Here is a 20,858-nt window from a genome sequence, read left to right as displayed (position 1 = left end):
ACGTTATTTGAAATGATCCTATTATACGAATAAAGCAGACAGAAGGGGATAAGCTTTAGGGAATGGCAAGTGGCTGCCTTGGGCCGGCGAGTGCTAACTGTACCTCCCGTCACCCTGGGTCCCTGGAGGAACACCAGGCAAGACTCCTCCTCCCTGACCCCAACCTCACCTCTGGCTGCAAAGAAAGCCTGGAGATGTGTGACCTGTCAGCTCCCCTTCCCACCCATCTGCCCTGGGGGTACCTCTCAGCACCCCTGCGGCTGTGGTTTCACCCCTAAAGGGAAGCACACTTGAGGCACTGGGTGACAGTGGCTGAACAGATGGCAAGGGCCTGCTTGTCCTCGGTCCAAGCCCAGCCATGGCAGAGGTGCTGCACTACCCGTGTTACAGAGAATGCTGCACTACGACCAAATGGGCATATGTAGACGCTCTTGTGGGAAGTGGCCACTCGGGTAGGCCACCAAGGTCTGGGAATCCCTGGGGCTGCCCATCATGGGGCAGTCCAGTGTGAGGCTGGCTGGCATGGTTGCCCAGCAAGGCCTGACACAACACTAACCTTGTGGCCCTGAGCCCCACTCCCAGGGAAGCCATGCTGGGGTAGGCCCTGGGTACAGGGATGCAGGCGATGCTTGGGGCTTCAGTCCCAGGGCTGCCTGGCAGGCAGGCCAGCTTCAGCCTCACTCAGCAAGGTCCATAAATCCTAGGAAGGCACAGGTCTTTGCTTAAAAAGGAGATTAAAATAAATCTTAGGCTTCAGCTCCCGTTCTGAAAGCTCTAAGCACAGTTGGCGGGGCCTCCTGCAGCCACATCCTGGAGATTAAGGCGGCCCCTCTTCAAAGGGGTGGGGCCACAGGGCTCCAAACCAAGCCCTGCAGGAGTCCACACCACCCTCCTCCTTCAAGTTACCCAGCAGACCCCTTTCTCCCCTGCTCTCCACCTCTTATGAGAGCAGACAGAAGGACGAGGTCTAGGCAAAGAAAGAAAGAGATGTTTTATTAGCATTGTTACAGCAATGCGTGACATGAAGGGTCCTCAGTGCACAGCCACCCGAGCAGCAAGCGGGTAGATCAGAGCGTGATACCCAGTATTTACACAAGTGCAGGACAGGATCACCTCGAACCTCAAACAGAAGACTGAAAATCACTTTACAAAAAGGTAAATAAAAATAACACCCATTTGTCTATTTAAAAAAAGTGCCAGCTCTCGAGTGGCAGAGCATGGAAAGACCACAGGCAGGCCCTGATGCTGTAGTACTCAGCTGTGAGCCCCGGGGCGGGGGGGGGGGGGGGGGGGGGGGAGGGAGGCCGGGCCAGTCTTGGCCAGTCTTGGCTTCTAAAGCTTAATTTAAGTGTTCCGGATTTTCATCTTTTGGTGTACTTCTGTTTTCAGATCTTTAATTTCAGATCTATTAATTTCTTATGCATACCAGTCTAACACTTAGCCAGCTCTCCTCAGTCCTCAGGTCAAGACCAGGTACCTCCCACGGTGAGGCTACAAAGTTCAATCAAGAATGAAGAGGCCAAACACCAGAATCTAAAATTTGGCTTAAAAGCCAAATGATAGTGGAGCCAGTGCCCTTTTAGATAAGCATTCTTACCCTCCCACCTTAAAGTTCTACTTTGGTAAATATTAACATTTAACCATTAGCAAAATACTTAACCCAGTTAGCAAAATTAACACCGTCATTTTAAAGTTACTCTTGTGCATAGTAAATGCTGCAGGGTGAACTTCACATTGGATAAAGCAGATTTGAAATCAGTTTGCAAGAAAGTGTGCCTCCCTCAACACCAATCTAAACTCAGGAAAATGAGCAGAGGCCCCGCAGCAGCTGCTGGTCTGTGCCTCTCCCGGCTGTGCTAGATCGTCTGGTAGCCGGCATGGCTCCTCTTCCTGCCAATGAGGTAGGCGATGAGGACGATAAGGACCAGCCCTGCCAGGGCACCACCCACGGCGATGGGGATCAGCATGCTGTTCTCATCCAGCTGGCACTCCTCCACTGCAGAAACAGAGGGAGCGTACCATGCTCATACCAACTACCCCGGAATGGGCCTCCCCCTCCTCCTCAGCCCTTCCCACAATCCAGCCACGAGGACAGAACAGGACGGGCTCTGATTCTAATCAACTACTGCTTGAACACAATACAGCAAACAGCAGCATTCCTAGACCATGCTTTCACAGGGGAAGATGCAGGCCAGTGCTTAATAGGACCTTTGTTCAAATGCCACCACGGTTCACATCTGTAAGATACTGAGCCTTCCGCAGGCCAGAGGATGCAGGAAGGGGAATTTGCCCTAAACGATTATATATCCAGACAGAATCACAGCCTGCTGACCCTGCGGAGAGTCTGAAATGCTGCCCTGGGTGCTACTCACCAGACCCAAACTTGTCACCTTGCACCTGGAAAGCCTGGACCCACACTTTGATGATGTTGACAGAAAAGGCTTCTGTGACTTGCACATGCTCCCCGGCGTTACACTTGTACGAATTCCCAATGGTGGCCTGAAGTGCCCTCAGAGAGTTGTTGCCAGCCTTAAAGGTGGGGTCTGCAAAGGCACATGACAGTGAGTGCTCTGGGGCACCTGGATGGGCAGGGGAGTGGTGGCGGTCTTACCTCTGGCATCAGGAAGAGTCATATTCAACTGGATTCCTTGCAGGAAAAACCGGCTAGTACTTGCATTCTTAAAGAGAAGGAGAGAATTCTTAGCCGCTTGCCAGATTCACATGTTTACTGTCAAACCTGAAGGGTCATCTGGTAATAAGTCTGACTCCTGTATTTCTAGCTTTAGCATGAAGCTGTAGAGCATGCGATGTGTAAAAGGCATTGCATAAATCTCAAAACCTAATTTTTACTTCCTTGTAGACTTTTTTTTTCTTACAGAATCAGACTCTGCTAAAATAGGGATGGGAAGGAGCCATGTTCCAAGAAAGCAAACTCTTTCCTAATGTTTGCTGAATTTCAGGAATAGAACTTTATTAGAAGAAACCCAACTGTTAATCAGCTCATTTGCAGTGCATACTATAAACGCTCACAGATGGCACTTGTTCTTCCTAGAGGACTTTACTAACATCACAGAGGATTCGTCCCAGACAGGTGTAAGGAAGAGAAGACCCAGGCCCCAGAGATGCTGCCCCTCAGGAAGGACCCAGAGACGCTGCCGACAGTGCATGAGGCGGGAGGCTGAGCTGAGCACAGCTGCACCGGCCCCAGGCGTTCCCCCACATCTGGTGCATAAAGGAACCAGCCGAGGCATTCCTTCAGGGAAAGAGGATGGGAGGGCTGAGGGTTCAAAACACCAGCAAACAAGGAAGACACAGAAAGCAGACCCCCCCTCCTCAGAAGGCAGAGCTGTAGGTCTTGGCACCTCAATCTGATTTTGACTCCGGCCGGCGCACAGTACCCTCAGCTCCACCACCGCTGTGCAGCAGACATGTGTGAACAAACAGGAGGAAGAGCCACAGTGAGTGGCAGGCTGAGATGCCAGCAGCTCCCACACTGAAGCCCCCGGAGTACAAACATGGAGCCTCTCACCATCCCAAACTGGAAGACCAGGAGAGCGACACTCTCGCTGCGGAGCTCCAGGGTCACCAGCTGGGCACCACAGCTCCCTCCGGCGGTGGTCTTATTCGGGTTGATGCTGACCACTTTCACCATAGTCTAAGTAGGAAAAGAAGACAAGTTATCATGCCCTGTCACACCCCAGGTCCTCTATAGTCTGGAGAAAAAAAAGTAATCTTAAAACAGGAACTTCAAGGCCACAATCATTTTAACCAGAAGCAGAAGGGAAGGTCCACACACACTGCATACCCATCACACTCAAGTTCCCTGCACAGCCCTGAGACATGCGTGGTCCCTGGTAGGTGGCAGTAGTACTTCAAAGGAAAATCATAAAATGTTGGAATGGTGTATGTTTAAAGCAAAGTGTAATGTTCTTCTGGGGCAGGGGCGGGTGTCAGTAAACGCGCCCTTCAGAGTTCCGGCTTTTCAGACCACCCTGCAGCTCCTTGATTCTGTCTCGGAGAAAAGCCACCCTGGTGTGCAGACAGATGGGTATGGCTGTATGCCAGGGGCTCATCATGGAACAGATACCACCACCACCACCGCGCTCGTGGGCCGACACCCCTACCACAGAAGGAAGGGTCTCTGGAGGCAGAGCCTACCGTGTTGTCCTTCTTCTTGTAGGTGACATTCAGCTGCAGCCCCATGCTGGCCAGCAGGCAGGTCCCGTTGGCACCACTCACGTTGTACTTGTGCACAGAGGGGCTCTCGGGCGCTGGGGACGGTGAAGGGCGGGGAGGTGGTGGCGGTGCTGTTGTTGGGAAAGGCCCATCTTGCTCACAGCGCGTCTCTGGATGGACAAGTGGGGAGAGAGACAAAGTGAGTCCTCAAACCACCAGGAGCTATGACAACCCCCGCAGACTCAGCTAGCCCCATGTGCAGAATGTGACTTCTCAGTCTGCATGGTTGGATGACAGGTGGCTACCCAACTCTGGAAGTACAAGACAGGTAGGTGCCGCTCTCCCACAGGTGGTCTCCACTCCTGCCCCTGCACCACAGCTCTGACTGGATGCTCTTCCAGCTCAGCATTTCTGCAACCCTGCCTTCACAGATCCATCCCCTTCTGTCTGCATGACAAACCTTCCTTCGTACTGGGAAGTAAAAAAAACCTTAACTGTCACCTGCTGCTTGGACAGGCAGCCACACACCACTGCAAACGGCAACAATTCAAACCAGTTCTCTGTGTGGCTGTATACTGGGTCTGGTGCTGGAGATCTCACAGGCTCAGGAGGGACAGCCAGCTCCAGACACACACACTATGACAAAGCTAGTGCCGTCAGCATGGTACCTGTGGGAAAGTAGCCCAGGAGGCCTTTAAAGGTAGGAGCATCAGGTGGGTCCCTGCGAGACAAGACCAGAGCTGAGTCCAGGTGCATGAGTGAGCCAGCTGCTGTGGGTTATGTGAAGCAAGATGGGGTGAAGGCACCTACAGGCAGGTACCCTCATGTGGGAAGAAGGTCCAGTACGTGTGAGTGAAGACCCCGGGGAAGGAGGCCACATGGTGGCCCCAGAGGATATATGCTCAGGAGGTTAAATGGGATGCAGGCTCTCAGAATTTACTCCAGTATGAATTGTTTCCAACAAAAACTTACATTTAAAAATCAAGGCAGACCGAACTAAAAGCAAAAAAAAATGAATGTTCTCTACAGGTGCATACAGGACAGATAGCTGCCTTCTAGGAAGATTCCTTGACATTCGAAAACACCCAGATCCATCACAGCACTTCCAGGAACCACCATCCCCAAACCAAGTTGTTTTACCACCCTGTTTCTGTGGGTAATCAGTAAGTCTAGAACAGCATTTATACAATTTCCATCAAATTCCCACCCTGTCCCCATTTCTGCTGGACTAAGCCATGGGAGCAGCCCCACCACACCCTGGGCCACAGTGCCTGCCAGGAAGCTGCTATATAACTGCCGGATCAGTTCCTGCTCCAAGCTCAAAGGAAGCTTTGTCACTTCCTCCTCCACATCCCATCTACCTGGGTAGAGGGTCAAGGTGGGGAGAAAAAGAAAAGTTCACCCTATACAGAAGTAATTCCACACACTTTCTGTAATGTTCACTCACACAGCCTGCCTTCACATAATGCTATCCTCTACAGTCAAATGCCTTTCTAGACAGAAGATAAAGATGGAAAAAAGCATGATAGAGTGGGTGTAACCTCGGGCTTCCAGTGGCCACATGGCCCACCCTTCCCCTGGAGCTAAAGCTGCAGGCTAATGTTACAGCTGCCATTTAGAATAGCCTTATCATTACTTTACAAACTGTTACAGAACAGGACACAGTTCAATGCGCAAAACGAGAACAGGTGACCTCAAAATCCTGATCTAGATGGGCACACAGCACGCATGGGTGAGGGGGGAGAGTAACCTACACAAATCTGACCAGCAACTGTACACACAATCTACAGTTTTCATATAACAGGCTGCAAAGCGTCAGCCTTAGAGCACAATGTACGGTCAGAACTGTGGAAATCTGCACAGACCAAGCGCCCTCCCCCCGCTGAACTGCAAACGCATAGTCTGCACTCTAAGCACCCTGTCCCCAAGGCAGAAATGACAGTCCAACTTGCAGAGTGCTCAGCCCACAGGGAAATCATCAGTAAAATGCATGCATGTGCTAAGTGCCATCCATGCATGTGAGGCTGCCTCTGGGAAGACCAGGCACCCCAGGAAAACGCAGGCTCAGCGCATCCATCCATGATTCCTCATGTGATTTTCAAAAGCTTCTGTGCCCTGAAGGCCCCAAATGGTGTGCCAGCAGCCAAACTTCAGGTAAACGTGTGCTACAGTCAGAAAGTCACCCAGGAGAGAGGCACTTTAGTAGCAGCTCATGCTCTGCGTCACCCTGGGAGTCATCCCTAAGGCAGAGATGCTGGCTAGCCAGGGGGCTCTCCATGAATCACACCCCAGGTTCACAGGGAGGTACCAATGGAATATACTAACAGCTAAGCTTCAACACGGTTCAGGTTGTGTCATCAACTATAGCTGACCCCTCAATAACACAGGTTCGGGAGCTGACCCTTGCCAGTCAAAAATCCATGTTAACTTCAGACTCCTCTCAAAACTTACATTAAAAACCTACTGTTGACCAGAAGCCTTACCAATAACAGCCCACTAACAGGCATCTTGTATATTATGGATATTATATAGTGTATTCTTAAAAAGAAGATAGAGAAAAAAATATATTTATGGTACTGTACTGCATTTACTGAAACACATCCACATGTAAAAAGACCCACACAGCTCACACCTGTGTTGTTCAAGGATCGCTGTCGTACTTTCTGGGAACAGTGCGGCCCTTGCCCATACAGCAGACGCCCATTCTGGAGCTCCTCTCCGCCCACACAGCTGCTTGGAAAACTCCCCTATCACTGAACATGGACCCAGGCCACCAGAGGACCACATCCCAGAAAGTACAGAAGACATCACAGGTGTGGGTGTGAGTGTATAGTGGGGGAATGGGTGTGCAGGGGGAAGGGGAGCCCCTGGAGTTCAGGGTACAGATTTGTTGTTTGCTGATTTCATTTCTTAGCACTCCAGGTAAAGGCTGATCAGGGGTGACTTCAGAGGAAGTGACCCAATAGTGACAGGATCCCAAAAGCCCTATGGGGACTCCTTCCTGCCCAGCGAAGAGTATGCAGGTGTACCATGATCTCACCAAGCCTTCCAGCCTGTCACACGGGCATGCCAATTTGTATAGGACATTCTGTGCAATTCTGCGTTGCCACTTAACCTCCTCTTCCCAGCAGATTCACTAAGAGAGCGCTCTCGTGTCTTTAAAAAGCAAGTTTCCTTTCCAAACCACAGCCATATCAGTAGAAGCAAATTTAACATAAAATGAAAGCAAGCTTTGATGACAGGAACAACCATGGGACACAAGGGGAGGTGGAGAGTGAGGCTGAGCTTAGGGACCAAGGTTCTGGTCAACAACTCACAGAAGAGAGCAAGCAGCTGCCCATGACACACTCAAAATAATCCACCCTCAGTTAACCCTCATAGGATGTGAACAGTCCTCTGATAAGGGGGGCCAGCGGCTGGGACACGGGTGTAGGGAGGGACCAACCTTACGGAGGTATCTTTTCTACTTGAATCACACACATATGTCCCCCACTGGGAGTAATGCGCGGGATGCTAACAGTGAAGGGCTATGTGCATGTGGGGACAGGACTATGTGGGAATCCTGTGCCGTGTTTAACTGTGAACCTAAAACTGCTCCGAAAGATAAAATCTATTTAAAAACCAAAATAATTAGCTTTCAAAGAAATTAGCCTCTCCATTGTCACATGGAATTTTAGACCAGAAGCTGGAGCCCTATGTCAGGCTCCAGCACCTTCAGTAACTCCACCAGCCGGGCACCACACCACCTGGGGAACCCAGACAGGGAAGACCAGGTCACCTATGTCTGGGCTCAGCAGCTTTCCAAGCAGAAGACAACAAGTCATAAAGGTGAGCTATATACTCCATGACCACCCAGAGGCCCAGGTAGCGGAGGTCACTGTGCCGAGCTAGCAAGCCAGGATGCTCATTTCCCAAGGTCCTTAGCAGTTTTTGCTTTTCCCTTCTGCTCCAGGCTGGACGGAGACTATTGGGGATGAAACCTAGCTACCCAGATACCTGCAACCGTGAGCATCAGCTCCTGCCACGTTTAGTGTGACTCTGACCACTCCCAGTCACTCCTTGCCTGAGCAGGCAAGTGTCAATGTGCACACTCAGGCCTGCTGACTGACATGCACACACATAGCTCCCCAGAAAAGGGTGGTGTAGAAAGGCCAGTCCAGCCAGTCTCCTCGAGAGCTGCTCCAGCTCACACAGACCTACCCTTACACCCCGTACACTTGCTGCTGGACGTGTCTTTCCCAGTTACAGACGGCAAACATTTTAGACCTTGTGGCTGTGCAGGGCCTGTGCCATCTCGGCTCTGCTACGGGAGTGTGACGGCAGCCACAGAAACAGATGTATGAATGAATGTGTGCTAAAGAAACTCCATTATGGGCACTGAAACTTGACTTTCATGTAATTTTCACGTGCTGTGAAATGTTCTTTTGACTTTTCTTAACCTTAAATTGATAAAGCATAACATCCATTTTTAGCTTACTGGCCTTACAGACAGCGGAGCGGACTAGATGGCACCTGCAGGCCAGCTTCTGGCCCCACTAAGAGCCACATGCCTCTCAGGACACCTGTACCCAACCACACAAAATGCTAACTGGTCCATTGTGCCCCTGAGCACCAGAGACTTGGTGCAAATCAGTCCCACGCCAGCAGGCAACTCTGAGTGTTCCAGACACACCACCGGGGATATGGCAAACTAAAGCTCACAAGAGCACGGCTAAACACCGAGGAGAAGGGACAACTTCCTTGAGGTGATCATCCTCTTCAACCTTCAGGAAAAGGACGGTGACCTGTGAGCTCACTGGCTGGCTGAGAAAGTCCTAACTGAATGACAACATTCTTTGCTACTTACTGAGCCAGGCCCTGATGTAAGCACTTTGCATAAATTTCTTTTTTAATTGCAAGGACCTGCTAACACAGGCTATCATCCTTACTTTCCAAGGTAACAAGAGGCTGACCACCTTACCCAAGGCCACAGAGCGAGGAGCCTGGAGCCCTCTTGTTGGATCCCAGAACCCACCAATGGAGCTGGGCTGGCAGGTGCCTCTCTGGTGGATCATGAGCCCCCAAAAGACACTCAAGGTCCTGCCACCATCTTCCCCTGGGCTTGCCAAGCTCGACAGAGATAAATATAGGTCTTGGAGAGAAGACACTTGGTTTGAACTGGAAGAGAGCCTACCACCCTGACCTCATTGGCTTCCCAAAAAGGAATTAAAATGCTTTGCCCTTCTATCCCTTTTAAATCAGTATCTGTCCAACCTCACCTAAAGAGATCACTTTCTTTAAAGAGACAAAGTTCTAAATGAGAGCTGCCAGTTCAGCTTCTCCACGTCTTCCTTGGGCCTGGGCACCTGGGTCAAAGGCAGTGTCCTACCTTCCTTGCTGAAATTACTGTTGGCAAGGTACGCCTGGATCGTGACATCACGGAACGTGACAGTGACATTGTGCATGTGGATCTGGGTGTTGCTCACACATCTGTATTTTTTATTTATGTCTGCCCTGATGTCAGTTGCAGATTCCACAGTCTTGGTTTCTGTATTAAAAAAAAAATCAATTTTTAACTTAGGTAAAAATTTTAGACACTCTCCAACTGAATTTTCTTAATTTTATAACTAGTCATTTTTGGTTCTTACCCTTGGAGCTTGCATTGGGGAAAATCTGTGTGTCAGACAAGTTATAAATAAAACTCATCAGCTGAACACTGTAACGTGTTGCATTTCTTGTGAAATTGAGGGTCAGCCCATGTCCTTTTCCAAAAGCGATCATGAGACTGGGGTCAGAAGTGTTCTCTTTACCACAAGAGCTGCTATTTAATACCACTGCATCAGACGGCAGGTCGAAGGTTACATTCTAGAACAAAGGACAACAGACCCAGTCAGGATGCAGGTCACGAAAGGGATTCAGATGTGCCAAAGAAAAAAAAAAAAAAAAGAAAGATGTGCCAAAAAAAGACCTTCAGGAAGTCAGACCTCAGCTCCTTCTCAGAAGCCACCATTAGTATATTAACTTTTTAACGTAAAATTGTATAAAAATACAAGGAAAATCAGTACATGTTGATACAGACTGAAAAAGTGTTAAAGGCAAAGCTGACAGTTACTCAAATCATTAAACATTCTTCATTAACATAATTTTAATTTATAACATAATTAAAACTAAAATTATCTCGGTAAACAATTCTTATCAGGCTTCAAGTGAAATGTGTATATTTGAAAAGCCATTACTAGTTGTTTGCTATAAAAATCCTTAAGGAACATGCCTTTTATGGGACAGATGGTAGCTACATGTACAGTGAGCACAGCATAACGTGTAATCTTGTCAAATCACAAAGCTATAGCCTGAAAATGACATAGTTCTATTTGTCAACTGTACTTTTAAAAAGTCTTTAAACAAAGAACCAGGGGCAGCCCGGGTGGCTTAGTGGTTTAGCGCCACCTTCAGGCCAGGGTGTGGATCCTGAAGACCTGGGATCGAGTCCCATGTCGGGCTCCCTCCATGGAGCCTGCTTCTCCCTCTGCCCGTGTCTGTGCCTCTCTCTCTCTCTGTGTCTCTCATGAATAAGTAAATAAAATCTTTAAAAAAAAAAAAAAAACCATTTGAAAAAAAATTATTTTATTTTTAAAGATTTTATTTATTTATTCATGAGAGACACACAGAGAGAGGCAGAGACACAGGCAGAGGGAGAAGCAGGCTCCATGCAGGGAGCCTGACGTGGGACTCGATCCCGGGTCTCCAGGATCACACTCTGGGCTGAAGGCAGCGCTAAACTGCTGAGCCACGCAGGCTGCCCCAAAGAACCATTTGAACTGACCACTACAAAACCACCTCAAGAGCACCAACATGACCTGAACCCACTAGCGAAAACACGGAGATGGTGTACCCTAATGCTGCTCCCAAGAAATGACAGAGCTCAGGACGCCTGGGTGGCTCAGCAGTTTAGCACCTGCCTTTGGCTCAGGGCATGATCCTGGATTCCCAGGTTCAAGTCCCACATCGGGCTCCCCCCATGGAGCCTGCTTCTCCCTCTGCCTGTTGTCTCTGTCTCTCTCTCATAAATAAACAAATAAAAATCTTTAGGGAAAAAAAAAAAAAGAAATGACAGAACTCCACAAGGTGACAGAGCTATGGTGATAAAGAGTAAGGTACACAGCAGCATGTGGGTGATCCCATTTGTGGAATATAATTAACATATATCAAGATGACATGAAAAAAAACCCCAAACACAGAAAAAGTAAAGTAGCAATGACCACAAAAGGTGTTTGGACCTATTTCTGTAACCTGAGGGCTTCTGTGGGACAACTGTCCCAGGCCTCTGCCACCTCAGGTGCAGCCACATACACATGGAGACCAGCACACACAAGCAGACGAGGCCTGAGCACCTGGCACAAAGTCCTGAGGGCTCTGAATGTCGGACCCCACTGCTGCCCTGAGCGGTGGTAAGATGATCTAATGCTGTCAGAGGAGGTGTGGAAGGAAACATGGTAGTCTAAACTGGATCGAGTCCCATGTCAGGCAGCCTGCTCAACGTGGAGCCTGCTTCTCCCTCTGCCTGTGTGTGTCTCTGCCTCTCTCTCTCTCTGTGTGTGTGTCTCTATGAATAAATAAATAAATAATCTTAAAAAAAAATCTCTCAGTGAAATGCCCACAGTTAACAAAGAAAAAAAATGCAAATGTAGCTTATGTGTTAGAAGTCTACAAATGCAAACAGCCTTTTTTATCCTGTGGTAGTACAAGTTGTTTTAAGAAAGCTGAAGAAGGCATCGGAGGACAGTGCTTGCAGATGTCAGGGCAAACTGCAGACAGAAGAGATACAGTCACACAGCTGTGCCCGGAGCCTGAGAGTAAGAGACGGCCGGGGTTCCAGGAGAGGCTCTAACACATCAGGCTGCCTGCACAGGGAGGGCTGCATTGTGACCACAGAAGAAACTCGTGCAGAAGTCTGGGACAATGCTCCTACCAGACAGTGAAAGTAGATAACAGAATGGTCTACACATCATGATTGCAGCTTTAGGGTACACAGGGACACAGGCAGCTGACAAGCCCAGCGGGGCACATGCATATGTGAACCCCATTACAGTGAAGTCCTTTTCCAAACATTTCAAATAATAAAAAAAATCTTCACACACACACCACACACTGTATGAAGGACCCAGTGTTTCCTACCTTAGGACCGCTCCTGGTTTCATAGCTCGCCAAGAAGGCAGCCGAGAAGTTAGCCATGATGCAAGCCGTCCCGTTGGCATCCTTCACCACAAACACTGCTGCTGCGCCATGTACGAGGCCTGCTAACTCCAGGAAAGACAGAAATATCCAAACACATTTTTGAAAATACAACTGAATGCTTCTGTTGTCTCTAGCTGTGGCAATAATGGGCTTTATTAGGAAATACCACCTGCTTCTTAAAAGAATGAGATACAAGGATTACCAAGGCTGGGTTCAGATAGATCCTCTGTCCTGTTCCTGCTAGATACAATTCTGGAAATGTTAACTCTAAACCCATTGATCACAGTTTGCCAATCTGGTCGACAGCTCTTTAATGCTTGATGTCAGGACACTGATGGGGAAGTCACATGTCAATTTCCAGGTCATCCCTAGGCACAAGTTGCTCCACACTCAGTCCTCAGAGGACCTCTGGAAGATGTGCTAGGGTTCTGGAGGCACAACTCAACCTAAATACTGACCTTCTACAGAAGCCCATGGGAGAACTGGTGGTATCTCTAAAGTACGATTTCTTGTTACCTCTTGTGGACTGCTGGCCTGGCAAGAAAAGCCATGCACGCATGGATCTGAGCTCTTTGCCCAATTTCAGAAAGGTTTTCAAAAAACAGTGATTCGATCGAACCTGGACTTGGCTTTGTGATGTTAGGGCATCAGTCAACATGTCTAGGTAGGATTGCTATATCTCAGAAGGAAGGGACAGAATGAAGCTCTCACAGGTCCCTCCAGCTTGACAGCAATGGTGGCTATTTCCTCCTTAAATTCTCAGGGTCAGTGCCATCTCTGGCTTCGTGACATCCAACAGTCCTGAGCAGGTTAGCAAATCTAATCTGACCACTATGGTAAAGCAATAGGTAATTCTTCCAAGCCACACGTGTTAGTACACTCTTTTTTTTTACAGATGGGCAAAAATAGTTGTTTTCACTAGTTCTACAGCCAAACAGCCATCAGCAAGCACCACGTACTACAAGGTTCAGATGTGATGTGCCCTCCCCCGTGTGCCGTTGCCAGTCCCCTGCACGCCCTTTAGTCATGCTCCAACCACTCTGAGTGTAAATGTGACACGGGCCAAATGCTCAGTAGACACTCCATTAACTTTCCATTCTAAAATCCGTGTCCCTAGCAAAATAAATGACTCTCAACAAGTCCAATTCATTTTACCCTTGGAACTTTCACAAAATAAAATCTTTAAAGCCAACTACTATAAGCATAAAGCAAAAAGTAGCCAGAAACCTCATATAGTTTCCCATAAGCTTCTGGTATGAGAGATACCAAAATCTATGTTCATAAACAGAAGCTCCTGCACCAGAAGGAAGCAAACTAGGGCAAGTAAGAAACCTGTGTAGTTTGTTTTGCTTTGCAAAATTTTAACCTATACCCCAAAGTATTCAGGCAAGACTACACCTCAGGCAACTCTGATAAATGAATTTCCATTATAAAACCTACAAAAAATTCCACACTTTGTTTCTGACTCATTAAAGGTTTTTTAAAAACAAAACAAAACAAAACAAAAAAACAGACAAATCATCCTCATGCCTTCAGGGAGGGACAAGCTAAGTGTACCAGGGGTCCAGAGAGATGCCAGCAAGGCCAAAGCATGTTCAGCAGGCAGAAGCACGTGTGTTAAAGCATGGGCACTGCAACCAGAGAAACACTAGACACCGACCCAGATCACGTGTACATGGGCTAGTACAGCTCCAGTCACTGGCTCTCTCAAGCCCGAGATGCCCTCACATGGCTGTGGCCCTGGCCTGGCTGCTGCAGAGTCCTGTGTGATTGCACATGCCATGGACACAGTCGGCTGCTGCCTCACATGGGAGCATGCACATCAGCTTTCACCAAGCTGCACTTCTATAAATTAGTTCCCTAAATCATTAAAACACTTTCTGCTCAAAACACTTCATTAGGAAATATTTCACATTAAATAACTTTTCAAAGGCAGAATTCTTTCACTTAGTAAACATGCTGAAAATATGAGCCTTCACGCATCACAAAAACAAATTTAAAGTAAATTTTACCAGCACTAGAAACCTACAGTTATTCTGGAGAGACCCAGAAATTTTCTACTGTTATAATAAGAAACAGCCCCAGAAGCCAAATTCTGGTCAAGAGGAAAAGGTCTACAAAAGCATTAGAATGTAAAATTATAAAAGAAATGTGTGTATGCTAATAGAATGTTGTTTTTTTTTTAAGACTTTAAAAAAATTGGGGATGTCTAGGTGGCTCAGCGGTTTGGCACCTGGCTTCAGCCTGGGGCGTGATCCTTGAGTCCTGGGAACAAGTCCCATGTCGGGCTCCTTGCATGAGGACTGCCCTCTGCCTGTGTCTCTGCCTCTCTCTCTCCCATGAATGAATGAAGTCTTTTTTTAAAAAAAATTTAAAAATTAAAAAGAAAAAGATTTTTAAAAAATTATTCGTTTTAAAGACAGAGAGAGCACGCATGAGCAAGGTGAAGGGAGAGAGGGAAAGGGAGAAGCAGACTCCACGTTGAGCAGGGAGCCCAATGCGGGACTCCATCCCAGGACCCTGAGCCAAAAGCAGATGCTTAACCAACTGAGCCACCCAGTGGCCCCTAATGGTCTTAAGTTTGTTTTTTTTTAATTCTCTAACACTGATAGCTGACTAAGAAGAAAAAAACCTCTTTTTTGAATTAAAATGTTGCAGTGACTTGAGGAGTGGGTGTCCCTCTTCAAAGCTAGGCTCCCTGATCTGCTGGCAACGGCTAATCTCAAGCAGTCCTTCACACAAGCACAACCTTGATCATCGTTTCAGGGATCACGTTAAGAAGTAACTTTGGCTTATTCCTTCAACGTACTCCCACTGGTAGAAATTCCATTCTCTAAAACAAGTACAGCTGTGAGAAACATGCCTGGTTCTATGACAAACCCCTCCATCACTTAGTAGTTGTGTGACCTTGGGCCAGTAGATATCGCTGCCCTCAGTTTAGGTGCCTATGAACTGGAACAAGTGTGCTGATGCCCTGGGGCTATTAGAGGATCAAATGAGCCAGTGCAGAACACTCAGTACAAGGCATTAGCACTGGCTTTAATACTCGCTGATATATTTTTTTAAAGATTTTATTTATTTATTCATGAGAGAGAGGGAAGGGTGGGGAAGAGACACAGGCAGAGAGGGAGAAGCAAACTCCCCACAGGGAGCCTGATGCAGGACTCGATCCCCAGACCCTGGATCACGACCTGAGCCAAAGGAAGACGCTCAACCACTGAGCCACCCAGGTGCCCTGATCATGTTATTTTAAATAGAACTGTTCAGACCTCACCTACCAAGTTCATCACTGAATCCTCAGTACCTGACACAAAACATCAAGTATTTTAACAAGCACTTGCTATGCGCCAGGTCCTGCTCCAAGCACTTTGCAGTCAACTAAATTATCATGACGACCCCCACAGGTAAATACTATTATGATTCCTTTGTGCAGCTGTGGAAACGAAGGGACGGACAGGAATGTTAACTTGCTCAAGGTCACAAAGCTAGTGAGTGGTGCTCAGCAATCTGGAATTGGATGACACATCTGAACCGTGCTAACACTTGCTGAGTGAGCAAACATACTTCAAATTATGGAAGACTCACTTTGAAATGAAGAGACTGCCAGCTAAAGGAACAAGTCGATAAACTTCTACATTAAAATTTTTATAAGAGGGGGCTCCTGGGTGGCTCAGTCTGCCTTTGGCTCAGGTCATGATTCCAGGGTCCTGGGATCAAGTCCTGCATTGGATTCCCTGCTTGGTGTGGAGTCTGCTTCTTCCTCTCCCTCTGCTCCTTCACCTTGCTCGTGTATGCTCTCTCTTAAATAAATGAATAAAATCTTCAAAGAATTTTTTTTTCAAAAATACTTCCTAGTCTGTCTTGGCTTCTTTTAAATCCAGTATTTTTCATCTTAAACGGTAATACATAATCGTCTATGAAAATTTAAAGGTAGAAGAACAACAACAACAAAAAAAGACCAAAGTTCATCCCTTACATGGAATCAAAACCTTTAGAAGCAGGGCTCAGTGTGGACACTTCTAAAGAGCTGACGTATGCATATCTGATTAGGGATTGTCGCTGTCAAACTGGGCATTTACATGTACGCACTGAGCACTTACTATGTATGTGCACAGGATGAGCTGTAAGATAAGAGAGAGAGACCTGTGTACAGGTTATCACGGCACAACTGAAATGATGCTCCAGTAAAAGCTCAAGCTACATACGCATGCAGTCAAGTCCCATGGATGCAGAGAAAAGGGAGCACCTAACAAAAGAAGTTCAAAATCATGGACCCCAAACATTTTGACCTCAAATATAGTTAAGAATTTGGTGACCAATCCAAGTAACTGACAAAGGTCCCACAATCATGAATACTACTAAATAGAGTAAAACTTTCCAAACATCCTAAGTGACAGTTCTTCATTTGGAAAGGGGAAGGAAATCATCTAGTCGACACCAGTGGTTTAAAGGGTCACATTACGCAAGGACACTTAATCCTAAATGCTGGCCAATTTCAGTTCACTCTCGCCTATGCTTTCTACCAAATATTCCAACACAAACTGATCTTTAAGAGTCATCCAATTATTAATGCAGGTAAAATTAATAGTTTTCATGTTTGAAAAATTTTGTTTTTAGAAAAGATGCTTCTTGGTAAAATAAATCAAAATAAACATTATTTTTAAAAGGCCTACATCCAAAAAAATTTTTTTAAAGATCTTATTTATTTATTCATGAGAGACACACAGAGAGGCAGAGACACAGGCAGAGGGAGAAGCAGCTCCTTGCAGGGAGCCCTACGCGCAGGATCAGGCCCTGGGCTGCAGGCGGCGCTAAACCGCTGCGCCCCCGGGGCTGCTCCCTACATCCAAATTTAAAATCTTTTCTAAAAGTTGGATTTCATCGGACTGTAAAACCTAAAAAATCCTCCCAAAGGAACAGGCATTAAAAAGCTTATAACACGCACACTACTCCCAGCTATCACAATGTAGGAGATTAAGCCCGTTTCTCCTCATTTTGAAAGTGAGTTTTAAAACCTAAAATATGAGAATTCTTTGTGAATTCTTTTAGTAAGAACAGTGCTGCCGTCCTGCCCTGACAACTTGTTCGAGCCGTTCCTCCTCTAAATAATTACAGCTGCCGGGGAAGGGCAAAGCTCGGGGTTTACTGCCCGAGTTAAGGCCACCGTCCCTCGTGGCTCTTCCTGCAGTTCAGAAAACCGACTTTACCGGACAACAGGCAAGACAAATCCGGGACACCAAGATCCATCCAGTGGCCGTGAAATCCCAGAGCTGAGGCAGGGGGCCGGGCAGTACGCGGGGCGATGCGAGCCGTGCGCCTCCCTTGGGTCTTGTGCCCTAACCGGGAGGGGCTCCCGGAGGTTCGTCCGGGCGTCCGAGCAGCCTTACCGGGGCACAGAACCACCCCTCCCCCGACACACACGCACACACGCACGACGGGGGCAGCACAGCCCCGCGGGACCTCCCGAGCCGCGAGCGCGGCCGCGGGGAGGCGAGGCCGGGCCTGCCCCTCCCGGCCCACCGCGGCCTCCGCGCGCCGGCCGGACTCCGCTCCGCCACCCTCGGTGAGAGCAGGCCACGCCACCCGGGAGGACGCACGGACCACGCGGGCCCCGGGGATAACCCGCGGCTGCCCGGAGTCAACCAACCCCTAGTTTTTCGACTCCTCACCCACAAAACCAGCCCAGGGACCCGACAACGGGGCCGGCCCCCAGCTGACAGCTGGCCCCAGAGCTTCCCACAGCGGCCGGAGGGCTCCGCGCCAGACCCCGGGCGCCACCTCCGCCGCCCCCGGCCCCGGCCCCGCGGAGACCCCGGCCCCGGCCCCGCGGAGACCCCGGCCCCGGCCCCGCGGAGACCCCGGCCCCGCAGCCTTCCCGGGCCCCCCAAGCCGTCAGCCTCCCCCCGGCCCGGCCCGGCCCGGCACACCCGGAGCTCCCGCCCCGCAGCCCCTGCCCCGCCGACCCCGGCCCCTCACCGAGCAGCAGCAGCAGCAGAGGCCGCGGCCGGGCACCACCGAAGGCCGCCATGGGCGCGAGGACTGTCGAGGCCGGAGCGGGAGCCGAGCGGGTCGGGGCGGTTTGGCCGGGGGACGGCGGGCGGGCCGGGGGGCTGCGTGAGGGTGAGGGTCCCGCGGTCCAGAGACCCGGCCGCTGCGGCGCCCGCGGCAGGAAGGAGACCCTTCGGCCGGCGGCGCCCGTCACGTGAGGCCGCGCCGCGCCCGCGCTGTCACGTGACCCCACGAGTCTCGCGAGAGCACAGGACTCGCCGTCTCCGCCGAGGCGAGCGCTCGCCTCTCACGTGACCCGGAGGCACGTGACCATGGTGCCACGTGATGCCAGGCGGGCTTCTCAGCCTGGGAGCGATCGGGGAGATTGGAACTGGACGTCGGCGCCGAGGGCGGGTGCGAGGGAGGGTCCCTCTGCGGCTCCCGGGCGCTGGCGGGAGGAGGAGACGGACGTGCCCGTGAGAGGGCGGCTGTGTGCCGAGGCCTGCAGCCGGAGAAGCCGCCCCGCGGACGCAGCGAGGCCTACCCGGGGCTGCCCTGGGCGGCCGACCCGCGGCGTGTGCGGCCGAGAGCGGGCGGCTCGGGACCCGGACGTGCATGCTCGCGAGATAAGCTGGGCGGGGCTCCGGCGGCTGCGGGGACCGCTGGGTCACCCCCTCAGGACCCGTCGGGCCGGGGCGGGGGGCAGCAGTGGCTCCGCTGCGTCTGGGCTGCGCGTCCCTGCGCCCGGGAGCCCCGAAGCCTTCTCCGCGGCGTGCCTGGAGGCTCCCTGGGTCTGGGCTTCAGACACGGCCCCCTCGCCTCGGCCACCTCTCGCCGTGGCAGCCGCGAGGCTGCGTGGCGCCCCTCCTTCCTCCTCCCCCCTTCCCCTTTTCCTCTTCCCCCTCTTCCTCCTTCCTGCCCTTGCCCCGCGCGTCACGGCTCAGCCCCTGGGAGGTGTCTCTTGAGTGTCTCCAGCGCAGATCTGGTGACCGCTGTCCGTCACTCTCCCGAACGGTGCTCGATTCCCCGCAAGTGTCACGTCCACTTGCTCCGAGTAAATTGTGCAGCTTCCCGGCCCCAGACTCCTGTTGGCTCTGCAGTGGGGGCTGGGCAGGGCATGCGCGTGCCCCGCCGGCCCCAGACCCCGTGCTAAAGCACGTTTCTCTTTACTCTCGTCCACGGGGCTGACTAGGAGTTAGCAGTTCCTAAACTCCTTGTACGTTTATTGCTGTTGTGCAAATAATAGTAATTCGCAGGTTTCTCCCCGTGAAGAAAGAAGTGACAAAGGAAAAGAGGGAGGTGAGAATGCAGCCTGTGATGCTGGGACTGGAATGTGCTTAAGGACTCCGAAGGTGGACAGCCACGGAAATAGCGCCCGGTCAGCACGGTGTCCGCTGTTCAGTACACCTTACGGTTCATGCCCCACCAGCGGCCGTCCAGGGCGGCCGTCCAGGGCGTGACATTTCCTTTGCCTGCCCGTTTATCACACAGGCCGGGGCGTTTGCTTCTGTTTCTGTTTCAGTGGTTACCCGTCGTGTCGTCTTTGCCCGTCGCCAGCCTGGGGAGGTTTGCCAGTGCAGGGCCTGCCAGGACGCAGGGCGCTCCGTGTGCACTCAGGGTCACAGCTGGGTCCGTGCCACCTCCCGACTGGCATCTGCTATGTGGGGACAAGACTTTTCACTTCTCTTTCTCAGTTCTCCTGTCCCTTACTCAAGAATATTTATTTGGGGTTTATTAACGGTACAAAAGGCAAGTAAATCGTGACTGAAAAGCATAAAAGTATAAGTTGTATGATAAGTTAATGAGTAACACGTCAGGAAAGAGAACCACCAACTTTCAAGTGAAACGTGCTCACGAGAGGGGAGAAGGGAGACTCCTGTCCCGCAGCGCTTATGAAAACCAGTGCTCTCCTTTAGGACACTGAGACCACCAGGACTGGCTCCTAGTTTATTTTTTTTTTTTAATTATTTATTTATGATAGTCACAGAGAGAGAGGGGGGCAGAAACACAGGCGGAGGGAGAAGCAGGCTCCATGCACCGGGAGCCCGACGTGGGATTCGATCCCGGGTCTCCAGGATCGCGCCCCGGGCCAAAGGCAGGCGCCAAACCGCTGCGCCACCCAGGGATCCCTGGCTCCTAGTTTAAAATAACGTCCTTGAGAACGTCCTCTCTGCATGTCTTGTACACATCTCTAAGTTTCTTTCCAGAGATTCTTTGAAATACCCCAGCCGCAGCAGTCTTCATTTTAGATGGTTATGAAAAAGGAACTCATAAAAAAAAGAACTAAAACTTTCTTGGAAAGCAGAGTAACTCACAGTCCCAAGTCATTTACAGCAGGAATAAGTGTGTAACTTCAGTTAAGCTCATGTTCCCAAGGACATGCTCACCAGGTCGCAGTCTGTGGGCGTGGGGCTGGGGGTGAGGCTACCTAGGCCTGTGCTTGTTTGGGAAATGAAAGGTGGTTAAAGAGCCTTTCCTAA

At 50.1% G+C, this 20,858-nt stretch overlaps 1 protein-coding gene across 2 annotated transcripts; it reads right to left on the bottom strand.

Annotated features, from left to right (window-relative positions):
- Positions 1 to 968: 968 nt before the first annotated feature.
- On the bottom strand, positions 969 to 18,973 carry LAMP1 (lysosomal associated membrane protein 1). Of its 2 annotated transcripts, none has more exons than XM_072761112.1 (9): positions 18,367 to 18,973; positions 12,331 to 12,452; positions 9,804 to 10,020; positions 9,545 to 9,703; positions 4,159 to 4,346; positions 3,530 to 3,655; positions 2,612 to 2,678; positions 2,373 to 2,543; positions 969 to 1,996 (listed from the first exon to the last, which is right to left on the bottom strand). In XM_072761112.1, exons 1-9 carry the CDS (start codon positions 18,416 to 18,418, stop codon positions 1,857 to 1,859), a joined length of 1,242 nt encoding a protein of 413 aa, XP_072617213.1. In that variant the 5' UTR covers positions 18,419 to 18,973; the 3' UTR covers positions 969 to 1,856. The 2 variants fall into 2 exon arrangements, with proteins under 2 accessions (XP_072617213.1, XP_072617214.1); XM_072761113.1 differs by having other exon boundaries at positions 12,331 to 12,449; positions 18,367 to 18,632.
- Positions 18,974 to 20,858: the final 1,885 nt, after the last annotated feature.

Source organism: Vulpes vulpes, chromosome 6, assembly GCF_048418805.1.
Source record: "Vulpes vulpes isolate BD-2025 chromosome 6, VulVul3, whole genome shotgun sequence".
NCBI lineage: Eukaryota > Metazoa > Chordata > Mammalia > Carnivora > Canidae > Vulpes > Vulpes vulpes.
Note: the sequence above shows the minus strand (reverse complement) of the source record. Positions and strands in the feature narration are given on the sequence as shown.

Bases quoted from the DNA above. Each gene is read 5' to 3' on its own strand.
- LAMP1 (XM_072761112.1), bottom strand. From the start codon at position 18,418: ATGGCGGCCTTCGGTGGTGCCCGGCCGCGGCCTCTGCTGCTGCTGCTG. The intron at 10,021-12,330 runs GTAGGAAACACT...CCTTTGTTCTAG, and splicing joins AAACCAGGAGCGGTCCTAAG to AATGTAACCTTCGACCTGCC. The intron at 2,679-3,529 runs GTGAGAGGCTCC...CTTCTCTTTAAG, and splicing joins TGGTCTTCCAGTTTGGGATG to AATGCAAGTACTAGCCGGTT.